Source organism: Dermacentor silvarum, chromosome 1 (genome assembly GCF_013339745.2).
Source record: "Dermacentor silvarum isolate Dsil-2018 chromosome 1, BIME_Dsil_1.4, whole genome shotgun sequence".
NCBI classification, from domain to species: Eukaryota; Metazoa; Arthropoda; class Arachnida; order Ixodida; family Ixodidae; genus Dermacentor; species Dermacentor silvarum.
This window is the reverse complement of record NC_051154.1, coordinates 411321037-411338279: the sequence shown is the minus strand read 5'-3', so window position 1 is coordinate 411338279 and position 17243 is coordinate 411321037. Positions and strand designations below refer to the sequence as shown.

At 50.4% G+C, this 17243-nt stretch overlaps 1 protein-coding gene across 1 annotated transcript in view; it reads left to right on the top strand.

The window, feature by feature from the left end:
• The window catches only part of LOC119447187 (endoplasmic reticulum transmembrane helix translocase), a 265907-nt gene that overhangs the window by 151442 nt on the left and 97222 nt on the right, over positions 1-17243 (top strand). The window contains exon 14 of the mRNA XM_049663732.1: positions 15671-15782. Within this exon, the coding sequence (XP_049519689.1) occupies positions 15671-15782 (112 nt within the window). The remainder of the gene's footprint in view (positions 1-15670; positions 15783-17243) is intronic.

Below are 17243 nucleotides of genomic sequence, written 5' to 3'. Positions count from 1 at the left end.
GTGGCTCCCGAGGTTGCTGCAGCAGGATGGGGGACGCTGGTGCTGCCATTCTGGTCGTTGACTTGGCTTTGATTGCAGTGGTCTTTTCGGGAAGAAGTCCGAACTCCGGCACAAGTCCTTGCTGCCTACGGCTAGCTCGCTGGTCCTTGGCGACGTTGGTCTCGTCCTCCGGTTTCGGGCTTGGGTCGCGGCTTTGCGGGGGCGTTCGCTGCATGAACGCACTAGCACCTCCACCAGATGTCACGTAGTAGTGACGGTAAAGAAAACAGTCGCAAAACTGTATGACGAAACTGGTTGTTTATTGGGCGAACCTGTGCCCACAAAAGCAAGCTACACTCAAAGCACAACGATAGCGGCGAACACAGTCGGCGATCGTCGAAAATCTGATCAGCGGCGAAACGCGTCGGCTTTTATACCTGAGTCATCGAAGGTTCTAGATTAATCCCTGATGCCCGCGTGTCTTCCAGAAAGTTCTAGACAATTCGCGTCGGTCACACAATCAGATAACATAAGCGTCTGTGAAAACAGGCAACGGAAAGAAGCATCGATAACGTTCTAGAAACCTCCGACACAGGCGCGTCCTGCGCCGAGCGATAACGTTTAACATTTCTTAGCCGGTGGAAAGCGGCCACCGGTGAAAGATAAACATGTATACGTGTCAATATATATACACACACACACACATAGAGTGAAGTAGACACATGTACGAAGCGGTTTATTGACGTTTCAGCTGGGGTCCTGCCGAAACCTGAATAAACCGCTTCATATGCTACTTCACTGTCAATATTTACCTGAGCCCAGAATTGCTTTTTTCTGGTATATATATATATATTGTGAGACGACGCCAGGAACGAAGGCAGAGCTCTTCTATTGTCACACAGCGCAAGACAGCCCACGAACACCAACCCGACGAAATGATGATGATTATGAGGATGGGTATATACACATGAAGACGATGATGAACTGCACAGTTAGCGCTCGCACTAACTTCCCCCCCTCACGAAAGCGGCCGGTAAGGCAGCGAGTCAGAAACGGGGGTCGGAACGCCGAAGATACGGCTTCAGGCGAGAGCCGTGAACAATTTCAGTGCTGCGACAACGGCGGTCAGTAAACGAGGTAACAGGAGCTACGTGATAGTTCACGGCAGATGTTCTTTCAAGCACGGTATATGGGCCGCGATACCTGTGAAGAAATTTATCATAGAGCTCTGGCACTTGAACAGGTGTCCACAGGAGCACTTCATCGCCTGGTCGGAACGAAATGACACGACGGGTTGCATCACAACAGACTTTTCTCTTGTCCTAAATGGTCGCGGTATGGGCGCGCGCAATTTCGCGGCAGTGGGCGACGCGGGCGGCGAACTCCTCTGGTAGAGATGTGGATGGAACAGAAGGCATAGACAGAAAGGTGGTGTCCAAAACAAAAGACGGTGCACGGCCGTACACGAGGAAAAAGGGGCTGTAGTTTGTTGTGCGTTGAACGGCAGTATTATATGTAAACGTGACAAAAGGAAGTATATTGTCCCAGTTTGTGTGGTGGGGTTTCACATACATGAAGATCATGTCGGAGAGAGTTCGATGGAAACGCTTGGTAAGACCATTGGTCTGGGGATGGTATGCAGAGGTGGTCTAATGAATGGTGTTTGAGGCTTGCAGGACTTCAGCAAGAACATGGGAAAGAAATGTCTTGCCACGGTCACTTAGAAGAACATGAGGTGCACCGTGGCGCAAGATAACGGCTTGCAGGACAAACTCGGCGACCTCAGAGGCCGCACCAGAAGGAAGAGCTGCCGTCTCAGCGTAGCGAGTGAGATGGCCCACGGCGGTGATAATCCAGCGGTGACCAAGCAGAAGGTTCTGTTGGGCTAGTTGGTGCATGTTACTAAATTATTTAAAGCGCCAAACAGATGACACAAGAAGAGACACGGACGAGACACGGAAGCGCTCGTCCGTGTCTCTTCTTGTGTCGTCTGTTTGGCGCTTTAAATAATTTAGCAACCAGCGGTGACCCGCGGGTGTAAGCGGAAGGGGTCCGTATAAGTCGATGCCCACGAATTCAAAGGGAACGGACGGGCGCGGCTATGGTTGTAAAGGGCCGGCGGGAAGAGAGGTTGAACGTTTTCGATGTTGGCATGACGCACACGAACTGACATACTTGGCAACACTAGTAGACAGGCCAGGCCAGAAACAGCGAGTCTTAATGCGGTCGTAGGTTTTATGAAATCCTAAGTGGCCAGCCGTTGCGTCGTCGTGAAGAGCTTGTAAAATTTGCAGTCGAAGTGAGCGAGGGACGACTGGGACCGATCGGTGACCGGTAGGTTGGTAAACTTGCCTCAGTAATGAGCCATCATGAAGTTTAAACCGTGCCAGTTGTCGTCTTAAGCGGCTGTTGGGAGGACGGGATAAGCCAGTGAGCCAGTCGATAATTGTGCGGCAGTACGTATCTGCACATTGGAGGGAGGCGAGGTCTTCTGAGGACAGAATGTCGACCGAGGTCACGAACCGTACAGGGGCCATGGTTGTGGTCGGTTGGCTGGGCGGTGCCGAACGGAGGGAAGGTGAGACAGGGGCATTTGGCGACAGCGGGCAACGAGATAAAGCGTCAGCATCTTGATGTTGCCTGCCATACCTATATGTGACAGTGTAGTCGTACTCCTGCAAACGCAGAACCCAACGGCCGAGGCGTCCGGACAGATTCTTCAGAGAGGACAACCAACACAGAGCATGGTGGTCAGTCACAATTGTGAATTGGTGGCCATATAAATAGGGGCGAAACTGTTGTATAGACCATACGATGGCGAGACATTCTTGTTCGGGGATAGTATAGTTTCGCTCAGCAGGAGAAAGAGTACGACTCGCATAGGCCACGACTTGCTCTTCAGAAGTGTGGTTCCGCTGCAGCAGGACAGTGCCTATTCTATGCCCGCTTGCGTCAGTGTGAAGAATAGTAGAGGCTGTGGGATCAAAGTGACGTAGCACTGGTCCTGATGTGAGGCATCGCTTGAGGGTCTGAAAGGCGGCTTTACATTCATCCGTCCAGGTAAAGGGTATGGTTGTGGTCAGGAGTTTATGAAGAGGAGCTGCGATAGTCGCGAAGCCACGGACAAAGCGGCGGAAGTAGGACGCTAATCCGAGAAAGCTGCGAAGGTCTTTAGGTGTGGTTGGTGTTGGGAAATGCTGTACAGCAGCGACCTTGTCGGGATCTGGCTCAATGCCGTGCTTGCTGACCACGTGACCTAATACTTTGATGCTGCGGCTCGCAAATCGACACTTCTTAGTATTGAGCTGGAGACCGGCCTTGGCTAGACACGTGAGAACGTCGTCTAAACGTTCTAGGTGCTGGGAGAAGCTGGACGAAAAGAGGACAATGTCGTCCAGGTAACATAGGCAGGTTTTCCATTTGAGGCCGCGTAGTACAGTGTCGATCATTCGTTCAAATGTGGCTGGCGCATTGCACAGACCAAAAAGCATTACGTTGAATTCGAAAAGGCCATCAGGTGTTGCAAACGCCGTCTTCTCTTTGTCGGGTTCATGCATCGGGATCTGCCAATATCCAGAACGCAAGTCGAGGCTCGAAAAGTATTCGGCACCTTGTAAGGTATCCAAAGCATCGTCAATACGGGGCATAGGATATACGTCCTTACGGGTAATTTAGTGCCCTATAATCGACGCAAAAGCGTACCGAACCGTCCTTTTTTTTAACTAGGACAACAGGAGACGACCAAGGGCTTGCTGAAGGCCTTATAACGTTCCGTGCGAGCATGTCGTTGATTTGGTCTTCTATAACTTTTCGTTCAGCAGACGATACAAGGTAAGGGCAGCGACGAATGACGCGGGATCCGTCGGTTTCGATGTGATGAGTGGCCACGGTTGTTTTACCCAAGCCATCTGAACACACGTCAAAGCAAGATTGGTGTTTCCTTAAGATGGTCAGCAAGGCATCAGTCTGAGTTGGGCTCAGATCTGTACTCACAGTGGCCCTGAGAGCACTGGGTGAACCGTCTGTGGGCGTACACTCGGCGAAGGAGAAAACAGGCGAAGCAGTGACGACACATACTGGTGCTGCGTCAATAAGCATGGCAACAGTGGACCCCTCCGGCAGCAGAAGTGGCTCTGACGTCGTGTTGTAGGCGGTCAGACTGGCGCAGCCGCGTGAGAAACGCACTAGACAAGAAGCGATGGCGATTCCCCGAAAAATGCAGCGCTGAGAAGGGGAAACCATTGCGTCGCCATCGATATTTTCGCTAGATCTAATGGTGAGAATGCGGGCTTGGCCGGGTGGAAGAACAAAATCTGCCGCTGTGACAAGGTGGGGCGGCGAGGAATCGTCAGCGTCTGTCACCTTTACTTGGGAGTGTGGAGAGTTGCGTGCATGCGCTACTCTCGATGGAGGAGAGACACGACCGGCGGCACAGCAAACGAGGATTTAATATGTACAGGGACGGTGAACACACGCGACACACAACACTAAAACCACAACTAAACAACTAAAGGCACGCAAAACTAAACATAACTCAGCGAAAAAGCTTACTTAAAAGAACATCCAAATCTCTAACTAAATACAACACTATTAGAAAACAACTATCTCATTTCCGGAGCCTAGCTCCGCCTTAAAGTCTCTCGGTCAGTCTTAGCTTTTGCTCGCCAAAGTCTGGCCACCTTGGCCCCGGCCTAACTGCGTCGTAAACAAAACGTGGGCTGTTACGGACCGCCGACTTGAAGCTCCTCCCGTTGCTTGGCTCCCGTTGGGTCCAAGTCGCATTCATTCGGGGCGTCGTTACTGCCGTAGACGCCGACGACTCGCGTTGCCTCCTTTGTCGGTGGTGAGCTCGTCGGTATCTCGTCGGTGATGCGCTCGTCAGCGATGGCGCTCGGCGCTGCTTAGGCCCGCCTGTCTAGGCCTAGCATCGGGATGCGTCGCAACTTCTTCAGAAGTGCCGACGTGGCGTCCCGAGGAGAATCAAACGTGCCGGTCTGCCGCAGAAGGGGGATCCTCTCTGGGGTGCCTGGTCCTGCCGTGAGAAGCTGCAGCCCGTCCAGGAGCCTCGCCCGAACTTGCCGAGGTCGACGGCCACACCTTGGACGGCCAGCGTCGCGGACTCAGCCAGACCCCCAAGTCTCCCGTCGCCAGAGCGGAGCTGGAGATGCGACCTTCCTGACCCGGTGCCACGTTGAAACTCCACAGACAGCGCCGTTCATCCCTCGACTATGCCTCGGTTCGTGCGCCTCGCGCGCTCGCGCCGTTCGGAACGCCGGGCATCGCGTGCTCCTCTTCTTTTTCGCGCCACGGGCGGCCTCTTACATGTGACATAGGCCCCCTCTTCAAGAGTTTTTTCCCAAAAAACTGCTCACTCTTGGCGTTCAGGTGATGACTGTGACTCCTCGTAGTGACATTGGTGCTGGTTCATTGAAGACTCGATGCACTACACAACACCACCACACACTTCACCGCACAATTCACCAGTTGCACTGTTCACCACGTTTAAGAGTTCACTTTGTGCATATTTCATCACCTAATGCACTTCACTCAGCTGTTCACAATGTCCACTACTTCAATGTTTCGAGACACTCTACATGAATAAACTTTGCATCACAGCATGTTTTACAATACTCTACCTACTCTATATCTACATAGGTACTGTTTCGCTTCTTTCCTCTCTATACACATTTACAAGTTCTGCAATCTTTCGCGTGCCAGTGCTACATGGTTTTCCTTTTCGTTCTTGCCATTGCACCTTCCCTATTTCTTTTCCATCTTCTGCGCTTACGCGTTACGCGTTTAGGGCGATTTGGGTATCTATCTCCTTCGCCCTTTTTCTCGGAGTCCCAATGTTCCATCGTGTCTGGTGCATGATGCTCCCTGGACTCAACTGCACCTATCAACTTCCTATCTTTCTGAGGTGAAACTTCTTTCTTTACTCTCTTCTGCTCTTCGGGTATATGGACCTCGATCGGGATGTTGTCCATCCTCTTATCCCGGTTAACCTGAATCAAGGGCTCTCTAGTCGTGAGCTTCTTTACGGTGTCACGGGCATTATCTAGTATGTCTGTGTCCTTCCCTTCAGCAATCATCATGCAAACACTAGTCTTCTTCTCGTTTTTCGCCTCAGCCATAGTCTTTTGACATACATCGCATGCCCTGACGTATCTCCTCACGTCGCTCTGTACCCCGATCCAAAAGAAATCTTCTGTAATGCTCGTCAACATGCTCCCTATCCCTTGATGTCCTGCCATCACACTGTCATGTCCTATCTTCATTACTTTGTCTCTAAGCTCTTTCGGGACCATCAACTGCTGAACCTCTCTTCCCGAGTTGAACACACACCTCCGGTATAATAAATCGTTCTTCTTGAAAAACTCCACCACCTTTCGACTTCTTTTCCTTCGTACTATTTCTCCTATCTTCTGTACGCACTTCTGCAACGACTCGTCTTTCTCCTGCAATTTCTTGAATTCAGCGACTGTTATGCTCAACCCCTTAATGTTCATGACCGGTAATGGTTTTAAGGGTTTAGTACTCTTACTCCTGGCTCGTGTTTGTACTTCCGCCGCTACCTCTACTTCAGGTGTCTCCTCTTCTGGCGCTTCTGGCTTATTCTTCTCCTCTAAATCCTCTGTCCTCCTCCAGTTAGGGTCTGGGTCTTCGGCCCTTCTCACCCCTGGTACATTTCCCAAAATCAAGTCAAACAGAGGATCTTCTACACACCTAGCTGTGACCAATCCCGTAAAAAATGGTGTCGAAACTTGAATGTGCGCCTCTGGCAAATCCTTAACGGACCTGTCCGCCAAAATGACTGGTTTGAAATAGCCGGTCATGTTCTCTGACGGTACCAGACTTTCCCTAACCAATACTGTGTTCGCCCCCGTGTCTCTCAAAACTGTGGCCCTGCGTCCTTGAACTTCTCCCTCCACCACGGGCATGTTCTTTTCTCTCGGCTCACCCTCTTTACCTTTCATCATACATGCAGCTTTGTCTGCGTATCCTGATCTGCATTCGTGCGCTCCATGCCCTCTCTTTTGACATAGCTGGCAAACCACTGGTGGACCACGTCTACTATCCTTCGCCCGACAGTTCATTGCTATATGTCCCAGCCGGTTACAAAGAAAACATCTTTGGGGCGTCCCTTGCCTGTTCATGGGGCCCCGATTCCTCGTCTCCCCTACTGCTGCCATTGGCGCGTCCTTGCCACTCTTTCCTAAATTCCTTAGTCCCTGCGCCTCTATGAACTGATCTGAATGCGCCGCCATTTCCTCTACTGTTTTTAATTTCCTCTCCTTGAGGAATATCGCCAGACTGTCGCTGCACCTGGCGAGAAATTGTTCTCCTACGACCTTGTCTCGCACCCCTTCATATGTCTTGTTGGCCTCTGACAACTCCATCCATCTTTCAAAGTAGTTTGTCAATCTACATGCAAACTGTTTAGCAGTTTCCGCGTCTTCCGGCTTGCATGACCTGAACTTTTTGCGGAAACCCTCAGCGGTTAGCCGAAATCTTTGCAATAAAGTGTTTTTTACTTTGTCGTAGTCTAGGCTCTCTTCGGCGGGCATCCGTCCGAACACACTCAGAGCCTCACCAACTAGACACAGGCTTAAGGCGCTAGCCCACTCGTTCCTTGCCCAGCCTTGCCCGACCGCTATGCTTTCGAAGCGATGCAAGTACGCATTTAAATCGTCCCTACGCTCATCAAATGGAGCCATTAACTTCCTGGGGCAAATCTGCTTTGGTCTGAGCGAAGTTCAGTTGGATGACGCCGATCCGGGTGAACTCGCACCGTCACGAGAACTCGCGCCCATCTCCGCTAGCTTTAACTTAAGTTCCAAAATTTCTTTTTCGCTTTTCTGCTGTTTTTCCTTTTCTTGTTGCGTGTATTCAAAAAATGCCATCTTCTCCTCCTTCGACATATTTAAATCCTTCGCTACCGCTGCCAAACGTTCCCACTCCATCTTTACAACTCCCGAGTATCGGTGACTGGGCCGTATCTATCCTGGCAGGCTCGCCAATATTTGTCACCTTTACTTGGGAGTGTGGAGAGGTGCGTGCATGCGCTACTCTCGATGGAGGAGAGACACGACCGGCGGCACAGCAAACGAGGATTTAATATGTACAGGGACGGTGAACACACGCGACACACAACACTAAAACCACAACTAAACAACTAAAGGCACGCAAAACTAGACATAACTCAGCGAAAAAGCTTACTTAAAAGAACATCCAAATCTCTAACTAAATACAACACTATTAGAAAACAACTATCTCATTTCTGGAGCCTAGCTCCGCCTTAAAGTCTCTCGGTCAGTCTTAGCTTTTGCTCGCCAAAGTCTGGCCACCTTGGCCCCGGCCTAACTGCGTCGTAAACAAAACGTGGGCTGTTACGGACCGCCGACTTGAAGCTCCTCCCGTTGCTTGGCTCCCGTTGGGTCCAAGTCGCATTCATTCGGGGCGTCGTTACTGCCGTAGACGCCGACGACTCGCGTTGCCTCCTTTGTCGGTGGTGAGCTCGTCGGTATCTCGTCGGTGATGCGCTCGTCAGCGATGGCGCTCGGCGCTGCTTAGGCCCACCTGTCTAGGCCTAGCATCGGGATGCGTCGCAACTTCTTCAGAAGTGCCGACGTGGCGTCCCGAGGAGAATCAAACGTGCCGGTCTGCCGCAGAAAGGGGATCCTCTCTGGGGTGCCTGGTCCTGCCGTGAGAAGCTGCAGCCCGTCCAGGAGCCTCGCCCGAACTTGCCGAGGTCGACGGCCACACCTTGGACGGCCAGCGTCGCGGACTCAGCCAGACCCCCAAGTCTCCCGTCGCCAGAGCGGAGCTGGAGATGCGACCTTCCTGACCCGGTGCCACGTTGAAACTCCACAGACAGCGCCGTTCATCCCTCGACTATGCCTCGGTTCGTGCGCCTCGCGCCGTTCGGAACGCCGGGCATCGCGTGCTCCTCTTCTTTTTCGCGCCACAGGCGGCCTCTTACATGTGACAGCGTCACAGAGTTCGGTGTCCGTAATATGTATAAGTAAGTGGTTGTCCGTACGAAATGACAGCAGATGCAGCTGACAAGAAATCCCAGCCTAAGATGATCGGATGAGTGCACGACGGAAGCACAGTAAACTGTATATGATGGCGAATTCTGTCATGAGGACACGAGCAGTACACTGTCCGGCAGGGTAAATCAGACTGTCATTGGCGCCACACAAGACCGGACCAACATACGGAGTTTGCACTTTTCGTAGACGGAAGCATAGTGCGCGATGAATAACAGAAATGGCGGCGCCAGTGTCAATAAGAGCGTCGACAGAAACACCTTCCACACAAACAGCGAGTAAATAAGTCGGGCGAGCAAGAGGAATTGGGACAGTTCGCAAACAAGCAGTTTCTCCTCCAAAAACTGCAGCGTCTAGTTTTCCGGATGGTTGTCGAAAGAAGTGGAGGCAGGACGCAGGGGTGATGAAGTACGGCAGAACGGAGATGGGGAACGACGACGGGGTGAGCGAGAAGACCGGGACATGTTTTGGGACAACGGAGGTGAGGGCGAGTGACGTGATGAGGATATATAGGGTCCTGGAGCGTAGGCGTCCGATCTGGGCACATAGTCTCTCTCATAGGCGGAATAGCCCCGTCGTTCATCATGCTGGCGCCGGCGGCAGAAATGGGAGATATGACCACGTATGCCACAGTAGAAACATACTGGGCGGGAAGGGCGCCAGGTAGAGTCGTATGGTTGTACGGGGGCCTTCGCTGCCATCGAGGCCAGGTGGTCGCAGACAACTGTGGCAGGTGCAGATGGAACTGGGACTGCAGGCCGCGAACCAATCTCGGCGTAAGAAAGTGCACAAACAGGCGCAGAGGACCGGGCATATGTGACACTTGGCATGGATGCCAGTTCTTCTTTGATGATCTCGCGCAAATTGGGAAGAGGAGCGCGCAGAGACGCAATGGCGGTGTTGGCTGGACCATGGCCGTGAAGCTCCTCTCGCACAATGATGCAGATGAGCGCTCGCAACTCGTTGTTGTCGGTAAGGTGAGCGTCGCAGGAGGCGCGTGGGAGACGAAAGGCACAGATCGTGGCAAGGCATTGGCATGTCATGATGATGTCAGTAACTGAAGTGGGGCTCTGGACTACAAGAGCGTTAAAGACAATGGAGCTGATTCCCTTCAGGATATGGCGGATACGTTCTCCTTCGGGCATGTCGCTCTGAGCGCGACGGCAGAGAGCCAGAACGTCTTCAATGTAAGAGGTATAGGATTCCTCGGCTCCCTGGATGCGGGTAGCGAGCTTCTGTTTCGCTACTTCGGAGCGCCCAGCAGATGTTCCAAATATCTGTCGCAGCTGCGCAGTAAATGCTGGCCAATCCGGGAAGTCGCGCTCATGGTTGATAAACCAAGGTTGGGCGACCTGCCTCAGGTAGAAGGCAATGTTGCGGAGCTTGTTTGACTCGTCCCAATGGTTGCAAGCACTCACCTCGTCGTACTGGTCAAGCCAGTCTTCCACGTCTTCGCCGCGAAGGCCAGAAAAAACCTGAGGGTCGCGTTGCAGTGTGGTGACGTACCAAATCGGCCCAGCTGGCGGAGCTGAGGTGGTAGCAGCAGTGGATGCGGTGGTTTGTGCCATGACTGGTGTTGGCGAGCACAACCGTCGACCAGAGAGGAGCTCCAGGGGTGACAGGTAGAGCAAGAGGACGGGGATAACAACGCACGCTCCACCACTTGTGAGACGACGCCCGGGACGAAGGCAGAGCTCTTCTATTGTCACACAGCGCAAGACAGCCCACGAACACCAACCCGACGAAATGATGATGATTATAAGGATGGGTATATACACATGAAGGCGATGAACTGCATAGTTAGCGCTCACAATATATATATATATACACAGTCGAATCTCAATAATTCGAACTCAATGGGGCCCGAAAATTTGTTCGAAATAAATGAAGGACTTCTTCTCAAAGTATTGGTGCACCATGGCACGATGCACGATGCACGAACGGTGCGAGTCGTGAAGTATCGCGGCGAGCGAGGACCACGAAACTGCCCATACCGGCCAACGCTCGCTTCCCGATAAAGGCAGCTTTAGGGAACGGGCTAAGCTGTTGCGGGGCTAGCGGCGCTGGCGCGCACGCGCAGAGACATTCGAAGGTGTACAAGGGAGTTGAGAGGGAGGGCGAGGGGAGCGGAGTTTTAAAGAGAGGTGGGTCGTCAATGATGAAAGCGTTGCCACGGATCATAATCATGTTGGTGTGCTCCCTTCTGTTGCGGTGTCGCGCATTCAATAGACAAGGAAAATAAGGTACTGGGTGTCGCCTTCGCGTCCTTGTATTCAAAGTCTGTCTAGTACAGATCGGATATGCCACGCCGTCTCCGAAAACCTATCCATCTGGACATCTCTGTTTTGACTTGTCATTGTAAAGAAACAATCGCAAACCATGACAATCAAAACAAGCGCGAATGAGACCAAACCAAGCCAACCAAAACAAGCGTGAGCGAGAGCTGACGCGAGCAGACGATAGGTGTGAAACAAGCGGTCTGGCTGAATTGGGCATGAGTACGAACAGAGTGGCCGGGCAAGTCTGCATGACACCAGTTTCCTGCGTGTACGTCACTGAAAGGGGCTGTTCTCATTGGTCTCCTGCTCAAGGCTCGCTTGCCACTGCAGCGAGCTGAGAAAACATTTTGAGGATGCTTAAGCTTCGCCTTTAAGAGTGGAATGCGATAGCATTTGAAGATCCCTGAATGCTTGTCAGGCTTCCTGGCAACTGCAGCTTTCTTTTTTCTCCATCTTCGCATCTGCGCACCGCTACCGTTTTACGCTGCTGAGGAGGTGAGGCTATCTGGATGGTGTTTTTGCAAGTAACCTAGCCAGGTGCACCGCTGTTGGTATGGTAGAAATGCTGGAAAAGGGGTTTGTGTTGGAGTTTCCTCGTAACAGAATGACTTTTCTCGTACATTCAAATTGCAATCCGATGCTAACATGTCTGTAGGTTGTAGTTAAGTCGTACTTTACCATTTTTCTGACGGATGTTACTTTGAGAAATTCAATTTTGTTCACTAACACCTCTGCGCAACATGGAGGGGTCTGCATGGTCGGGGTGGTTCGGGATGATTTTCTCAGCCACAGACGCCGGCTCTTACGCCGACACTGATGCCGACGCCGGATTTTCTGCGACACGTGGCTATCGCGTTAAAATCGGCCCAGGACTGATTCCTCCCATGGCGCGACTCGGAAACGGCGACCTTGCCATTTGAGAGAGGGTGAAATTTCCGCCGCAGTTTTTAAATGTGTAAGCATTTCTATGCTTACCCAACAAGAAAACAGTCCGCGCGTCCGTCCGTCCGTCCAATGCTCGCGTCAGACGATCACTTTCAAGATAGAGCCCGCAGTAGCGAGCGACTTTACCATCATGCCGCCTGGCGCTTCAACACAAACTAAGTGGCAAAAACACAGCATGTGGAGTTATCAGCAGTTGGCACTCCCTGTCCGCTTCACAGATCGCTTTCAAGATACGGTCTGCGCGGAAGTGCCAGAGTACGTTTGATCGGTCCCTGCCGCTGCCGGAGTCCTTTGATCAGGGTTCATAATGGTTTGACATTTTCTTTTTCTTCGCGCACGGTGTTAAGGAGTCTCTCCTAAGCTTTTCTTCTATGGAGGGGTCGGAGGCACCGCCGCGTGATTTGGCGCGCTGCAGAGAGCATTGTCAGAGCGCGGTATGTTTGAATTAACCGTCAGAAATGCTTGCGTGTTTGAATTACTGGGCGTTTTTGCCCATTATAATACACATCACTTTGACGGGACCAAAGCGTCAGTTCGAATAAACCGGAAGTTCGAATTAAGCGTGTTAAAATAATAAGATTCGACTGTATAAAAACTACACTTGTTTGTGTGCTCTTCTCATCCATGTTTGGATTACGCAGCACCTTGCTTAATGGTGTACTTCAATGTATTCAGCAGTAGTGCATTAAGACCCATTTGCTCAAGCTAGACACCATTTCGAGTTTTTGCGCTATGAAGTATCATGTATATCCAAACACCAACTTCCCGAAGAAGAAGTTATTCTCATGCCTACCGTTGACCAGGCACTCAGACTGCTGGGGTCTGCAACAGTCTAGATGCCAAGCTAGAGATGCCTGGGCAGGGTTTCATCAAGTATGCCTCTTCGAAAGCTCGCGAGAATACACCACATTTATTACCCCCTTTGGCCGCTTTTGTTACTACCGTTCGCCCTTTGGAATCACATTGGCGCCTGAGGTGTTGCAGCGCCAAATGTCAGGAATTCTGGAAGGTCTCGAAAGCTGTGTGAGCATGGTGGATGACATCCTTGTGTTTGGCAGGGATCGCTTCGAGCACGATAGCCGTCTTCAAGCCGTCCTCCAGGGACTGCAGGCGGCCGGAGTTACCTTGAACGCCTCGAAGTGTTACTTCAGCATATCATTGGTCAAGTTCCTCGGTGTCGTTGTCAGCTTCAGTGGCATCGCGCCTGACCTAGACAAAGTCACTGCTATCACAAGTATGCAACCTCCAACAGACTTGGCAGGTGTAAGGCATTTCTTGGGAATGCTCAACCACGTTTCATCGCCTTTTGCCAAATTTGTCGGCTGCCACGGCACCTCTTAGAAGGCTGCTTTTGGACGAAGACACATTCTGGACTTGGGATACTGCTGAAGCAACGACCTTCAACTACTACATGAAAATAATTGCCTCAAGTTCATGCATGGCTCAGTACAACCCAGAATTCCCAACATCAGTGTCTGCCAATGCCAGCTCCTCTGGACTGGGCGCAGTTCTTCAGGATGAACCAACTGGGGAAAGACGAGCGATAGCCTTCGCATCATGAGCCTTGACTTCTGCTGAACAGCAGCAGTATAGCCAAATCAAAAAGGAGGCACTGGCCATCTCAAGGGGGCAGTCCAGGGGCTCGATGAGTTCTTGCAAGGCCTCAGCTTTGTCATTGAGACCAACCACCAGTTACTTGCCAAGTTGCTGGGATCAGCTGACCTGGACCTCATGCCTCCTCGAGTGCAACGGTTTCGTAACAGGTTCTTGTGCTACCAGTTCACGGTCGAGTATGTCCTGGGCAAACTCCTAGCCATGGCTGACATTCTGTCAATGCATTCCGAGTGCTCCAGCCTCTGTGGATAGCTCTTTGTGTCATTGGGAAGGCTTTTCCTTCAACTTTGGCAGTGCGCGTTGAAGACCAGAGCTCATCAGGAATCGGATGGGGAACGCTCAGTGATAAAGATCTACTTTCCTCGCTTTTGTGAGATGTTGCGTGATTCAGCAATGGATGCATCTGCGTACACGACTGACAGCGTTTCTGGTGCTTTGCCACCAGACGTGTTTGCCATATACAGGTCTCGCAAAAATGATGGTATCCGTGAAATTAATCACCGGAGAATACCGCTCCAGCTTCATGCATTCCATCTACACACGAGCTTTAACCTGTTTATGTTACTTGTTAGGGATGCTCACCATGTCTCAGCCTAGTCATCAGTTTTGCCAGTGTGCATGATCCTGGACCCGATCACCGATGAGCACCAAACTTCCTGCAACAGCTTGTTGCACACGTGCCTCGGCTATTAGGCCTAGCCAGCGTTGCTTCCATGGTTGCTTCGCCAAGTTTTGGTAACCAAGATTGCGGTTTTGTGGCAAGTCGACGCAAATATAGTCGCAACAGCCATATGGCTCTCAGAAAGCCAAGAAACCATCTCAATAGCAAAAGCAAGAGTATAATGGGACAGCCTAAATTGCGCAAACTTTCTTCACGGCTGGCATTTTTAACGACGACGTGCACGCGGATCATGTCCAAAATACCAAGCTGGACAACTTTCGGCATGCGAAACAGTCATATATTTCTTTTGCCTTTATACATTGGTTCAAACCAGAAAGTAGTGGTGACCGGAGATTGACATTCGAATAATAGAGCAGGTGCAAGAGTTACTTGGTAACGGTAGAGAAAATTCCTCGTCTTTGGCTTGTCTTGGCTATGAGCCATGTTATTGCAATAAAACTTCAGCACCGAAATTGAAACTGTTGATTAGTGCACATGCTGTCAAATTTATGTTCATTTGTTTAGAATATTTTGAAAAGTTAGAATACTGAAATTTGAGCCCTAGCTAATATTTATTGGCATAATTCTTGATGGAATATTAAAACTGTATAGAATATTCGCACAAGCCTAGTTTCTTATACTAATTATAGGCAGTGTTTTTTGGTAAAATGAGGTTTTATATGCATTAGTTTCTATGGAAATTTTGAAAATTTCACTTACTTTGTTGTCTCCAGTAGTTTGTTATAATGTGTTTTGTTATACTAACTGGCTTTCACAGTATTTAGCCAGGGATTGAAAGAGATAGTTTTGTCCATGTTCATTGTGGGATGAAAATTGTAATGTTTAGGTTTAGCAGACTAACAAAATGCATTATGGGCAGACTAAGTCTGAAACATTGAACAGAATGTCACGTGTAGCAGTGGAGAAATTTTGATTGCATTTTATTTTGGCTATGAATGCATGACTGCTACTAAGAAGACTGAATAATCGAAGATGTTGAAGAAAAGTTTAATACTAATTGGTTGGTAACTATTTCAAACTGCAATCGCTGTCACCCAGTAGTTGCACAAGCCCAGTAATAGTGACATCTGTTGTAGCGTATTGTTAACTACATGTGTGATGTATTGCTGCTGCTGCAGGTGTGCATGATCACAGGTGATGCACCGCTCACCGCATGCCACGTGGCCCAAGAGCTCAACTTCATCTCCTCTCAACAAGCGACGCTCATCCTCACAGAGTGCGGAGACGATAGTGCGTATTGGTTTTGTCCTTTCATTGTCGTTCTCTATATCCATCCCTTGCCAAGTTTGTTGACATGGCGCCCTGCTCCAAAGAATGTAGGGGGCAAACTCACCTTGCCAACTAACTGGAGGTGATTGCATGGCAGACCAGTGAGCCTAGTTGCGGGTGTGCACCTGACCACGGACTGCCTCTTTCGCACATCCTTGAAATGTCCTCAACACTTGGTGGTGTGGTACGATGGCTCAGCCACAAAATGTTGCTAATTGCTGAGAAACTTGTCAAGCACCTGGACATTGTCAGGGGTAAGAAAGATAGGAAAGATGCTGGGCTTTCTTTTACAGTGCTCCCACTCCTGTGCCAAATGCGCCAGATTGCGCCATACGAGATTTCCTGCGCCATCCTGATAAAAATACACGATTTTGCACCGAAATGCACCAAAATTAACACCTGCTCATTACGTGTGTGGCCGCAGTGGGCCGTAGTGGCCCGAGAACGTGTGTAGCGCGCAAGACTAAAGCGGCTTCATAAATCGAACGGCAACCGATAATTCAGGCTCGATGGGGACCGCCTAAAAGTACAAATAATTGGGAGCCGGAAATATCCAAATTCGCCAGAAAATAACTGAATTCATTCTGCCAGTGGCTAAAAAAGACATTATTCTCGGTTGACCACTTTCGGGGATACGTTCACTTTCGCGGGATTTTGCGTCACTAGCGTCAGTGTCGGCATGCTTGGTAGTGTGCCGGGAACACTATCATCCGTTGAAGTGTCCAGTGCTAGTCGTGCGAAATGTCGCGAAAGTGAAAGTATCCCTGAAAGGGATTGTCCAAAAATAAAGCCGAAGTTTGTCAATGCGGTCCTGTGCTGCATGTACGCTTGCCTACGATCTGGTCAGTCCGTATCTCTACCATTGTTATGCTGTCGCCACAAATAGACGAAAGTACAATCCATGCATGCACCGAATCTTCAACCTTTGGCAACAGGACTGCGATTTTGTAGCGATGCCTTTTCCGCTGCTGCTCCTTGAGCTTCGTCAGTGGTATAAGAGCGGCGCTCTGCCTGCGTTATAAGGTATCAGCCGGCAGAGCACGGTGGATGATAAGGGCGGCATATAGAATCCAGCGGAATGCATGGCTACAAAATCGCTGCGCAGGAATCGACCGTGCTATTATAGCCGAATGATGGCGTTTTTTTTTTCTTGATTTTTTTTGTTGAAAAAGTCACTGTTGAAACAGTCAAAATAGTCCGAATAATCGAGCTTGTTTAATTGCTGGTGTCGAAATAATCGGTCGACACCAGTTGTGAATCGGCCAGTTGCTGAACAGAGGCTTCAGCTTGACGAGAAAAACACATCGTTGAAAAGTACCTGGTGTCGTTTTAAGCAATGACTGAGCATTACGAGGGGCTTATCAAGGCTGACCTGGCTCAGAAAAGCATTAATGACATTGTCTGGCCAGGTGGTTCTGACTG